The sequence below is a fragment of the Schistocerca americana genome, chromosome 2, assembly GCF_021461395.2.
Source record: "Schistocerca americana isolate TAMUIC-IGC-003095 chromosome 2, iqSchAmer2.1, whole genome shotgun sequence".
Classification (NCBI taxonomy): Eukaryota; Metazoa; Arthropoda; class Insecta; order Orthoptera; family Acrididae; genus Schistocerca; species Schistocerca americana.
This window is the reverse complement of record NC_060120.1, coordinates 826,019,891-826,032,433: the sequence shown is the minus strand read 5'-3', so window position 1 is coordinate 826,032,433 and position 12,543 is coordinate 826,019,891. Positions and strand designations below refer to the sequence as shown.

Below are 12,543 nucleotides of genomic sequence, written 5' to 3'. Positions count from 1 at the left end.
AAAAAGCATTATAACGGTCACTGCCAACAACAACAAAGTTCAAGTGTTCAAGAGGAAAATCAATTTTTGGGCAGAGAGTGTCGAGGAGTGGGAGATCAAGTGTTTTCTTCTTATCAACAATTTTTTGAAAGACAAGACAATGGAGCTTGGGAATAATTTATGTCATGAAATCCTCAAACATCTCTCTGAAGCTTGACATCATAGCTGTAGCATTATTTCCTAACAGCTAAAGATGAGACGCTGCGGGAATACGAATGGGTCGTCAAAAAGTCGAACACTCTATCATTGAATGAATATGAGTTGTTGATTGAAATTTCCACAGACTCAACCTCAACATCTATTTTCAACAGTGACACTCACACTTTTGGATCTATTTGGAAAACAAAAAATGCATTCCTTTGTTGAAAAACCAAAAGTATTCTATTTCCAATTGCCACAACATACAAGTCTATATCTGGATTCTAAATCTAAGCCACCAATAAAAGTAAGTACCGCAGCTGTCTACACACTGAACCAGATGTTCGTCTCCACTTGTCAAGTACTGAAGCTGACTTTTCAAACTTGGGTCCAGGCGAAGCACCCCCAACCTTCACATTAAGATTCCATTATTATTCCTACAGACTCATCTCTAGGGAAAAAATCACATTTTGCTTCATCAACAAGCAGTGAATATTCCCGGACTATAACTTTTGTATGTATTTTGTTTATGTTTTCCACAACTACTTAATATTTAATTGAATTCTGTTAGTATTGATATACCTGTTCCGAAAATTAAAATGATATTCAATGAGCATTGCTTTTCTTGGCAATATATTCTCCCCCATTCAATTAGAAATATGGCCTGCCTAGTGCATTGAACAATGGGAGTAAATCTAACAGCAAGTATCTGAATACAGAGGGAATTCAGATGAATGGGAACATTGTTAGTTTCAAGTTGTTTCCATTCATCTTTAAACCAAATTATCTTGATTATTATGGGGATAGTGGAAAAGTGGCACTTTCATTAAGAAGTTTCCAATTCACATGGGCTTCATGCTGAATTTCACCAGTTACTGAATGCTTGACTGACAAGGGGTCCGACACAAATTTTTTCCTGAAAAAGGGGTCCGCCAGCTAATATGGTTGGGAAGCCCTGGGCTAGCCATTACAAAATAACATTGGTGACTTGTTCAGAATGAACCAGGCAGTATTATGGACTACCTTCTTCCACAAACTGGTAAGAGCTGATAAACCAGTCAACTTTGGCCTCCTGAACTAGATTCGTGGTGCAAGTATCACAATGTCCAATACTCAAAATACCTCATTTGGTCATAAACAATCCATCCTAGCAGCAGTGATGGAAGTCGTAAAGCCCATTTACAGAGATGTGGTAATCCTGATGATGGATTCTCAGGCTAACACCTGTAACACAGCAACCAACCACAGTCATATGCCAAGCTCTGCCAAAGTCCCGACCTGCCAATGACACTATCTGTGGAGACTGAATGAAAACAATCCAGCATCAACACAAACAAAATGTGTTGTTTTTAACTGAACCTGAAGAAGCTGCAACAGTACCACATGGCACCAGCCTCGTCACCAGAGGTGTAAGCATCATCTTAAACAATGCTGCCACCATGGCATCACCTCGCTTCCATGAGTCACATGCCCTTGGAGCGCCGAGTTTGTAGCCTTCCAGCGCCCAGATATTTAAGGAGCTACCTGACCACTCTTCAGGCAGTTCACAGTCTGGGCGTAAGCCAGCTGCATCTAGCATCTCACCAAATTGACTTAACATCACCAGTCTAATAAGGTGTATTTCACTGCAGTATCCACGGGCTCCTACTGTCCTTAAGCTCCCACCTCACTGGACCTCCTTTCAACCATCCTCGAGCAGCCTAATAATCTCCACCAATCAAGGCCTCAAGGACTTCATTTGTGTAAGAACATTCTAGTGCAACAGAAATGATTGACATTCAGTGTCTGCCTTTTAGCACAGACTGACATCCCAAGGTAACTGTTATTGCATTCTGTTGCTTAGACTTAATGAATGTACAGTTGTTCTTTGTTACCTGGGCACTTCAATCGTAGTGTGTTCTTCCCCACAGTCAGCACACTACATCTGACTTGTTGATGTTTCTACATAGGGAGGTTCAGAATCCAAATGAGTCTTTCAATGATCTCAAATAGACTTGCACACCAAAGCAATGTCTTTGCTGGGAGGAAAACACTAAAATTGCAGCGTGGTTGAGGAGAGGGGGGGAGGGGCGGGGGGTATGGGGGACGAGGGAAAGGTAAGGCGGGTTTGTTTGCTTTACTGTTATTGCTTTAAATTACAACAATACTGGTGAGATGGAAGGGGCTACTGCATATGGGAACTAATCCCAGAGTAAACTGCATCTGAGAACTTCAATGGATGACAAGCTTTGCATTGACAAAGCACAGAATGAAGCAGTTATGGCTATAAAGGAGTCCAGACGGAAGAAAAGAATGATATCAACACAGCAGATAGAAACCAGCAGTGTGTAATACTGTATAATCACAACTACGTTTATGCTTCAAATTCCTCGTTCAATTCTAAAACGTCACCCTTCATGGTTACAAACCCCTGCCTCAGCAATAGTAGTGGCAGAACAATTGAGTGGAATTTTAGAGAATATTTTACGTAAATTACCTGGTCATGTTATAGTTTCAGGTGGAGATTTTAACTTGCCACCTATAGACCTGGGAGCTCAAGTGATTATGATAATGAAATGAAATGTCGTGTGGCTAGGGCCTCCCGTCGGGTAGACCGTTCGCCTGGTGCAAGGAACAGAGAATCATGCACCTTATTCAAAAATTACCTTGAGCAGTTTATCAGAGAACCAATTCGTGAAGATAACATCTTAGACCTACTGATGACAATGAGACTCGAACTTTTCAACTCAGGGGAATCTGTGATTATAAGGCTGTTACAGCTTCACTGAATATGGTTGTCAATAGGAATACAAAGAAGGGCAAGAAAATATTTCTGTTTAGCGAGAGCAACAAGAGACAGCTTTCACATTACCTAACAGGTCATCATGGAAATTTCATCGCCAGCACTGACACTGTTGAGCTTAAATGGGAAAAGTCTACGAGAATAGTACATAGGTACACTGTAGTCAATTATGTCCTGAGTAAAATTGTGAGGGATGGAAAAAAAACACAAAGATTTGACAACCGTGTTAGGAAGCTGCTACAACAGCAAAAGACATCTTTACTGCAAATTTAAATGTAACCAAAGTCTCACAGATAAACAAAAATTAAATGAAGCCTAAATTAGCATAAAGAGGGCTATGCGTGAAATGTTCAACAAATACAACAAATACAAGCTACCAACTTGACATAAAACCCTAAAAAGTTCTAGTCTTGTGTCAAATCAGTAAATGCATCAAAGCAATCTGTCCAGACATTCCGTGACCAAAATGACACTGAAACAGAAATGACACAGAAAGGGCCAAAATACTAAACAACTTTCTCAAAAACTGCTTCACAGAAGAGGATTGCACTACAGTTTCTCCTTTAGCTTGTTGCACAAACAACGAAACAGCAGATATTGAAATAAGTGCCAAGGTATAAAAAGCAACAGAATTTGCTCAACAGAGGAAAGACCACTGGACCTCATGGGAGACCAAATAGATTCTACACAGAGTATGCGAAAGAGCTTGTCCCTCTTCTAGCAGCAACTTACAGTAGGTCTCTTGAGGAGCGAAGCATTACTAATGATTGAAAAAAAGCACAGATCATTTCCGTTTTCAAGAAGTGTCGTCCAACACATGCACAAAATTATAGGCTTATATCTCTGACGTGGATTGTTTTAGAATCATGTTTTATGCTCTTGTATTATGACATTTCTAGAGACAGAAAATCTCCTCTGTAGGAACAAACATGGATTCTGAAAACAATGTTTGTGTGTAACCCAGTTCACTTTATTTGAACACTAGACACAGAGTGCAGTCGATACAGACACCCATATAGATATCATTTTCCTTGACTTCCGAAAGGCTTTCATTCCAGTTCCACGCTGCCACCTGATGAATAAAATGTGTATGGAATATCAGACCAACTGTCTGCCTAGACTGAAGAGTTTCTAGCTAACAGAACACAGCATGTCATTATGAATGGAGGGAAATCTTCAGATGTAAATGTAACTTCGAACACACCTCAGGGGAGTGTTGCAGGACCATTACTTTCCACAGTACATATAAATGATCTATTAGGTAACATCATAAGTTCCATGAGGCTTTTCACAGATAGTGCTGTTTTATACAGAGAAGTTGCAGTGATAGGGAACTGTAGTAAAATGCAAGAAGGCCAATAGAGGACCAACACTTGGTGTAGGGAGTGGCAATTAACCTTCAACATAAACAAATGTACTGTGTTGTGAATACCTAGACAGTTACCACATGATTATAAAATTGCAGAACAATCAATGGAAGCAGTTACTTCCACAAAATATCTAGAAATACAAACAGATTTGAAGTGGAATCACCACATAAAAGGCAAATGTCAGACAGAGATTCATTGGAAGAATCTCCAGTAAATGTACTCCATCAACAAAGGATGTAGCTCACAAAAAACAAAACACTTGTTCAACTAATATCCACACACAGCTTGTCAGTATGGGATATGTACCAGATAGGACTGATAGAGGAAATATAGAAGATTCAAATAAGAGCAGTACACATTGTTACAGGTTCAATTAGTAAGAACGAACGTGTCACAGAGATGCTCAGCCGACTCCTGTGGCAGAAGCTCCAAGAGAGGCAGTCTGCATCACATTATGGTCCACCATTAAAGTTCCAAGGGCACACATTCCTAGAAGAGTCAACCAACATATTGCTTCCTCCTATGTATATATCACGAAAAGACCACGAACATAAAATAAGAGAGATTCGAGCCTCCCGGGAGGCCTATTGGCAATCGTTTCTCCCATGAACCGTACACCACTGGAACAGGAAGAGTGGGAAGCGACCCTAGTACACAATGTAACCTCCGCCACACACCATAATGCAGACTGCAGAGTATATATGTACATGTAGAACCCAACAGAGAATTTCTAACTAACATGACATGTAATGCTCTTTTGGCACGTGATGATGTATATGTGCAAAAAAAGGTTCTCCTTCTTGATGGGCTCAATGAAACACTATGAATGAACTGACCTGTTCCATAGCCCAATGTGTAGGTCAGGTTAAAAAGTGACAATCTGATTGTGAGTTGATGAATAGGTATTGAAAGCTTCAGTTGATTCACGTGTTTTACAATATTCCTGAAGGTTCAACATGCTACTAATTACAGGCATATTCACTTAATACTGGTATGGCAGTGAACAAAAGTATGTAGAAAGACATAAGCTGCCCAATAGAGATTGCTTTAGGGTGATTCAACACCAAGTGGTCTATTTTTAGATACAGTTCTCACTCGATCATCTCAGATTTTGTTCAGATTTGGTGAGCAAGTTTGCTGAACAACCAAAGGATGATTTACAAATTCCTAGCTTCCAAATTTTAACACTTTGTAAGTAGTTGGCACTTTAGTGGTGGGTAAAGAAACGTCATGGCAACATTTCAAAACTTTCAGCAGTGTTCAAAGTGCTATGATTCAGTGGATAATTGACAAAAAGCTGCACACCTTGGCAAGTTAGTTTAACAGTTTGGATTGTGCACATTCTGTAAGTTTTGACAGTAGACTTACTAATTTTGCCCCAAATGTCACTGACAGTTGTCAGTGAATTAGTATATTTTGTCGCAACAAAACTTCTCCCAAGTTGAAGAGGCTTGATCTTGTTATGCAGCTGATTTAGAAATCTCTCCTTTTGTGACCTGCCTAGCAGCTTGTTTAGAAAATCTTTTAAGCTTTGTCATGGTTGGGTTCATAGGTTTTTAGGATACAGGTGGCTGAAGTCACCCAAAACCAAATTTGCTGCCAAGGTAAGTGAATTTTGAACCCTTATATCTCGGAACAGGCACCTGTCCCAGACTTGTGTTACTTTCCAATAATGCTCTTTTCCTTGAAGGTCTATAATTATCTTGTTAAATTGACATGCAAATCAATATTTTGGAGTATCAAAAAACTAAGGATTTTTTAAAGCAGTGTTAAGTCACAATATAATTAAAAGCTTGTGTTGATCCATTATGGCTTTTTCCATGATAAGTTAATAAAAAATTAGCATCCCTATAGCCACTGGATCACACCCAATAACCAGATCCAAGGCCACCAATGGTTGGGAAATACGGAAGCGTCCGATCCCACCCGTCTGCTTTGACCCATGATGTCACAAATACAGCGGAAACAAAAACAAACCCACACACTTTCCACAAGAAGCCTAATGACACTAACGGGACAAGTGCGGGAAATGGGGTGTTTTGGGTGGGGGGCAAACTAAATATAAACAAATTTAGACGCCTTGCGTAGCTACAACGTGTAAGTGAAGACAGCCATGCATGAATACCCACCCACCTCCCCAGGGGTCGTAACCCCTGCAACCCATAGAAGATAAAGATGCTTCAGTAGCTGATTAGTGTTTTTTGTCTTTTTTAAAAAAAAATCTCACGGGATAGAACGAACAGATCAGAAAGATAAATATAATAAACTAAAACAGAAATTCGAGGAAACAGATAATTAAAATAAGTAATAAGTGTTTTTAAATTTAAAAAAATCTCACGAGATAGAACGAACAGATCAGAAAAGTAAATAAAATAAGATAAAACAGAACTGGAGACAGCCACACTCAAACCAAACTCCGCGCCGTCATGATGTCACACACGACAACACCCTTACGTCACGGGTCAAAGCCGACACGTGGGATGGGACGCTTCTGTTGACCCAATGGTTGGGGGACTTCTTCCAGGTTTCCAACCTTGCTAGTGGTCTGCATAGTAAAGGTTCTGGAGGAAGTACGCAGCATTTCCCAATCATGATGTTTGGGTATCTTTATGACTGCCATGGAGAAATAACTACATTCTTGAATGTTTTTCATCAAATATAGTGATGACTGGTACTCGGAAACTGTACTGCTGACCCAATGTTGTTGGAGATAGCTCCAGTAGACTTTTGATAATGTGCTGATTCAGCTTGTATTTTTTGAACTGACAAGCGTAACAATCTCAACAGGCCACAAGCATGCAAGAAATAGATAAGTGTGTAATGAGATTTCACAAACACTGCCAACTCACCAGCTGTTTTCATACATGTATACAATATACTGCCCTGTTTGTAGTGTTGAAATCATAAATTCTGGGGCATCATCAGTTTGTTATTTCGGCAACACATGGCAGTATTTTCAGATCAATTGGAATGCACTGGTGATTTTCTCTTGTTCCAGCAAACCAAAGAAAACCTTTCTTCATGACAAGTTCTGAAATTCAATGTGGGATTTCTCAACAAAAATTAAGTTTTATTCAAGTTTTGCTCATAGAATCTGTGAAAACCAAAGGTGTGAGGATTTGGTTGACCTTTGGGGACTGTAGGCTAGCTCTCACAGCCTATTATATTACAGCATCCTGGACAACAAAGCCATAATTCTCTGCAAAATAAAGCAGTGCAATTACTTCACTGGGCTTGAGATTTTGCCTCACATTTTTGATATATTGTACTTTGATTTGTTGAAACAGCACCCAAATGATACATTGCTAGTGTGGAAAAGTATTCTTGAAGCAGCCCTGGAAGTCAAAGTTGTAACAGCGGGCAATTATTTTTGAGATCCACTTTGATTTGTTGAAACAGCACCCAAATGATACATTGCTAGTGTGGAAAAGTATTCTTGAAGCAGCCCTGGAAGTCAAAGTTGTAACAGCGGGCAATTATTTTTGAGATCCACTGTCGCCCAATTGAACAATACTTGACAAAATTTTTCAGCTGACTTGTCAGAGTTGCATTAACCAACCTCAAATTTCCCGATGATAACTCTTCTTTTAAAAATGATAGTTCTGCACATCTTCACTTACTGAAGCCATCAGGTATACAAATCAGTAACCTACAAAAGTACACTTCGATTTAATTTTTAAAGTGGATTACTTTTTTCTTGTGACATGATTCTAAAAAGTTGAAAACATACAGAATACACCTAACGATGGCAAAAGTGGACTTCCTGGTGCACCGTGGCTTTTCCATTGGTTGCTCTTGGTAACTGATAGCAGATGAATGATGAGAAGTGAACATGATGGATAGTAATTCAGTAGCTAATTAGAATGCTCATTTATAATTAACTACACTGCTGGAATTTTTGGTGAAATTGGAAATAAGACATAGAAATAGCTCATTGCAATGACATACCTACATCTCAGACTAAGTTATGCATCAAACTATGACGGCAATCCCATTTTCGTGATGATATCCACTGGCTTCGCAAACTCAAAACCAAATTGTCACATTGCAAGCTAACCTTGGCCTTCGGTTTCTTTACAGGCCAATCTGTCTGCACATTTCGTTTTCTACCATTCATTTTCCCTGGCTTTGCCAAATTTCAGTCAAACTCACATTCCAAACTAATCTAGACTTTGGGCCTCAGTACAAGTCAGCCCGCTAGCAATCACTACAAGTCAGCCTGCCAGCAAGTCACGTTTTCTTCCTTACATCTATAAGAGGAACAAATCATCTGCATGTTCCCTCACAATCAACCATTAGATTCAGTGCACCACAAGTGCACTTTACCTAAAAATTCTTGTTTTCGAGAGAATAATATCTAAAAAATAAAACGTAAAACTTTTAGAGTATATTTGATGTGAGAGAAGACTAAGTTTGATAAAAATTAACTTTTCATCTTTAAAAACCAACAGTCATTTTTACAAAAAACTTTACTGGATATTGCAGAACTTCAAAGAAACACAGCATTCATGGGAATTTAATGTCACAGAGGAAAAGATGTTCTTTAACACAAGATTGGATCAAGTGTCCCTTCTGAGACACAAGGTTTAAAAAATCACTTTGCCAGCAAATTTGTTTTCATACATCTTCAATAGAATATCTTAAAAACTATGAACCCAGAAGAGATAAAACTAACAGGTTTCGAAATAAGCTAGTAAGCAATAATCTCACAAAAAGATATATTTCTAAACCAACCGCATAAAGGTGCATTAACAACTTTCAATGCTACCTGGAACACAAATGCAATATAAAATTTACAGAATGTTCACAACTCAAACTATTAAACTATCTTTCCAGGGTTTGTGTAGCTTTATCACAATTATCCACCAAATTACAGGATTTCAAAACTGGCAAAAATTTCTGAAATGTCACTACAGCACTCATGTAACTTTCACATAAAAGGCCCCTGCTCACAAAGTTGGAAGCTGATCCTTTGGTCGATTAGTAAACCTGCACACCAAACCTGAATGACATCTGGTATGATCATGTGCAAATCCTTCTTGTTAATTTGTATTTCATTTGACAACTCGAACTGTCTCCTTTACTCATGAAGTATTTACCTAAATTCAGTGTATTTGGTGTCTGTTCTTTTGGGCATGTCATAAAGAACAAACACCTTTTTGATCCTGCAGCCACTATGAATCAAGATATAAAGGAATTATGCCAGTGGGCACTGATTTAAATCAATGCCGACTGGCGGATAATGTCTTTAATTCCTTTGTGTATTTACGTTCTACCTGAATTTTTCTACAAAATTAATTTAGGGTACTGTATACTATCAATGGTGATGTGCTTTACATAAAATGTACATAAATTACACATTTCCAATCTGCAAAGCACCAAATGTTCCAGAAAATAACAGATAACCTAAATATTAATAACTGGACACCAATTTCAACCCCCCCCCCCCCCCGTCCCCCCAAATGCATGTCCAGTGCCTTAACAAATGTGTCACTGAGCATGATGATATTCAAGTCATGTTTTTCCTCAGGTTAATGCCCTAGAGCAATATTACATAAGCAATAAATTTGCACGTGACAGCTGAACTAAAAGCACCTCATTCCTAGCACTTCTGAGCTTTCCATACTACTTCAACACCAGAGAAAATCTGTGACACCAATAGGTTTCTATTAGGTTTCCATACATTACCATGAATAAGACTGACACAAGTAACATAATATGTCTAACTCAATTTTCATTTACTTACTGTACAAAAATATTGCTGAATCTAATGACTGTTGTGCCAGTTAATGCTTATAAACGTGACATCAATAAGTTTCTTGTTTGGAATTATTCCATGCTATAACAGCATCAAAGCTGAAATTAATTATTTGTGTAGTGATCAGTCCATGGTCCTGTTCAAACATAAAACACATCTGATTATCAATGAATCCCAACTCCTAAACAGTAACATTAAGATGTAACCAGTTACAAATACCTCAACAATGGAGACAGTTGTTCAGATTGTCTGGAATTTGATTCACACTTTGTGGGTCTTTTTTATATTTTATTTATTTATTATTACTTCACTGTGTCCAAGCCTCTTCCACAGATATAGTGATGCAAAGCGTTTTCAAAGTCATTAGAATGATGATTCTTGATATGCTATAATACATCTCAAAGCACATAACACCCTGCATAAGCAGTGAAGAGAATAACATACATCGAGGACATACACTAGCAATTTTCAATAATAAGATTGCCTTCTACATACGGACTTCTAAAAATCAGATCAGGATCCAACACTGACTTTGCAGAACACCAATGCTTGAAACCTGGATACATCTGTCCAATAAGTGGTGAAATAAATACTGGACCAGCAGACCAACATCTACGACCAAAATTTTTCTGCAGCAATGATTCAAATTCTGCCATTTCTGCAGAATAAGATATCATCAAATTCTTGTTGCAGAACCAGTCAGTCCATATTGTGCATGTACTAACATCTGTATATGGGCAAAGCAATGGTTTGCGCAGATCTAGATCTTTGTTTGTCTGGAAACACAACACAATGGGGGTTGAACAGAAATGTTTATGCTTTTCTGCCCAACTCCTGATCTCCTGCATAAGTGTAGGTAAATGTTCTCTAGGAATTGACCATTTTATCCCTTTGCAATAACTCTCAACAGACACAAATTTCTGTGGTTTAAAACAAAAACCAGTTCTGCACGATGCTGCTTTCATCACCAGTCCAAACTGCTGACGTGAAAGGTATGCTGAAGCATCAGGGAAATACCACGACATGTATGGGCTGACACGAGTTACTATCTGATGCATAAGTATATATACTGTCTCTATAACTTTCTTCCACAATGGCTGGTAAAACCCTTGATGCAAACGTATTGGATAATGATTTGTGACAGCTATCCTGTTTATAAGAGGGTACCAAAGTAACTCACTGTATAGAGCTGCTGACAGTCTCTCAGATATTCCTGGTATTTCTTTCACTGTGCATACATATGTGACCTGTTGAGCTAGATGTATTGGTACACATTTCAAAGTAACAGATGCAACAATACCTACACAACCAAGGCCACACACAACATGCTGCAATGTTGGACACACAGTTCCGTTTCCATCACATTTTCCACTCTGATCAACAACGTGTTCTGCACAGGGCCACATACAATCAATGGTATCGCCGTGTAAGGACACTACTTTGCACGCTTTAATACATTGTGCAATTGTACCATTGGCACCTATTAGGCCTATAGAAACAGCATCAATAACAGCCATATCTGGCAATGTTCCGTACAGTTCTAGCGTAGCGTTGAAATATTCGACGCACTTCAAAATTTCCTTAAGTGTAACTCCTGCTTCTACAGTCAAAATTTGTTCCGCTGGGTCGTACCAGAGGATACGTCTTAAATTGTTTAGAGATATCAGCACATCTCCGTTTTCACTAACTGGATACGTTCCTCCACAGCATTTCACCGTAACACAGTTTTCTTTCACCTGTTTCAGTATTTTGAATACATCGACTAAATCTTTCGGGTAAAACGTCACTCTCCGCCTTCGACTGGACATAATGGGCAACAAAAATGAAAAATACACAATGTTTTTTAATCAGTTCAAGAAAACGTTGTCATTTAGTTTAAAGTGAGAAAACATAAGAGCTCCAAATAATCACTTACACAAACGAAAACAAAATAATTCTCATACAACTTACTACATTGTCAACAAACAACATTATCTATGATCTTTCGCGGATATATGTTTCAATCCAAGTGTACACAGCTAAAGTCTTTGCCGTAGAATTACCCCCCACAAATCTACAGGTGTCAAATTCATTACAAATAAAACTTAATGTCTGTGACATGGAAACCAACATCCGTAAGAGTGTAATGATGCTTCCTAATCAGTGTGCAAAAACACGAGTTTTCATTTGAGTGGATTCGAGGAGCAATGAAATTAAGTGGATCACCCGGCTTCAGATAACATCACTGTGCGTATACTTGGTGTATTCTACCATTATGAAAGTGGCTGTTAAGACATGTGCTCTGCATTCCTAGTCCCATAACGCTTGCTTATTCTCATTTCAATTGCTTTCTTTGTTGTTTTATATATGTTGCTGGAATTTACAGAATTTTTATGTAGTTTATGCTATTAAAGAGATGAAGACAGTAAGCAGGTAGAAAATGATGTAGGTTGCACTAGATATTCGGAGACAGAGTG

At 38.5% G+C, this 12,543-nt stretch overlaps 1 protein-coding gene across 8 annotated transcripts in view; it reads right to left on the bottom strand.

Moving 5' to 3' along the window:
* Positions 1–12,033, bottom strand: part of LOC124595536 (L-gulonolactone oxidase-like) — a 98,666-nt gene extending 86,633 nt beyond the window's left edge. For 7 of the 8 annotated variants that reach the window (XM_047134309.1, XM_047134306.1, XM_047134305.1 and 4 more), the window contains exons 1-2: positions 10,307–11,996; positions 10,076–10,223 (exon numbers count right to left, since the gene is read on the bottom strand). In XM_047134309.1, coding sequence (XP_046990265.1) covers positions 10,546–11,895 — 1,350 coding nt within the window. In that variant the 5' untranslated portion in view covers positions 11,896–11,996 and the 3' untranslated portion in view covers positions 10,076–10,223; positions 10,307–10,545. The other variant, XR_006978221.1, reaches the window with a different exon arrangement.
* Between the last annotated feature and the right edge of the window lie 510 nt (positions 12,034–12,543).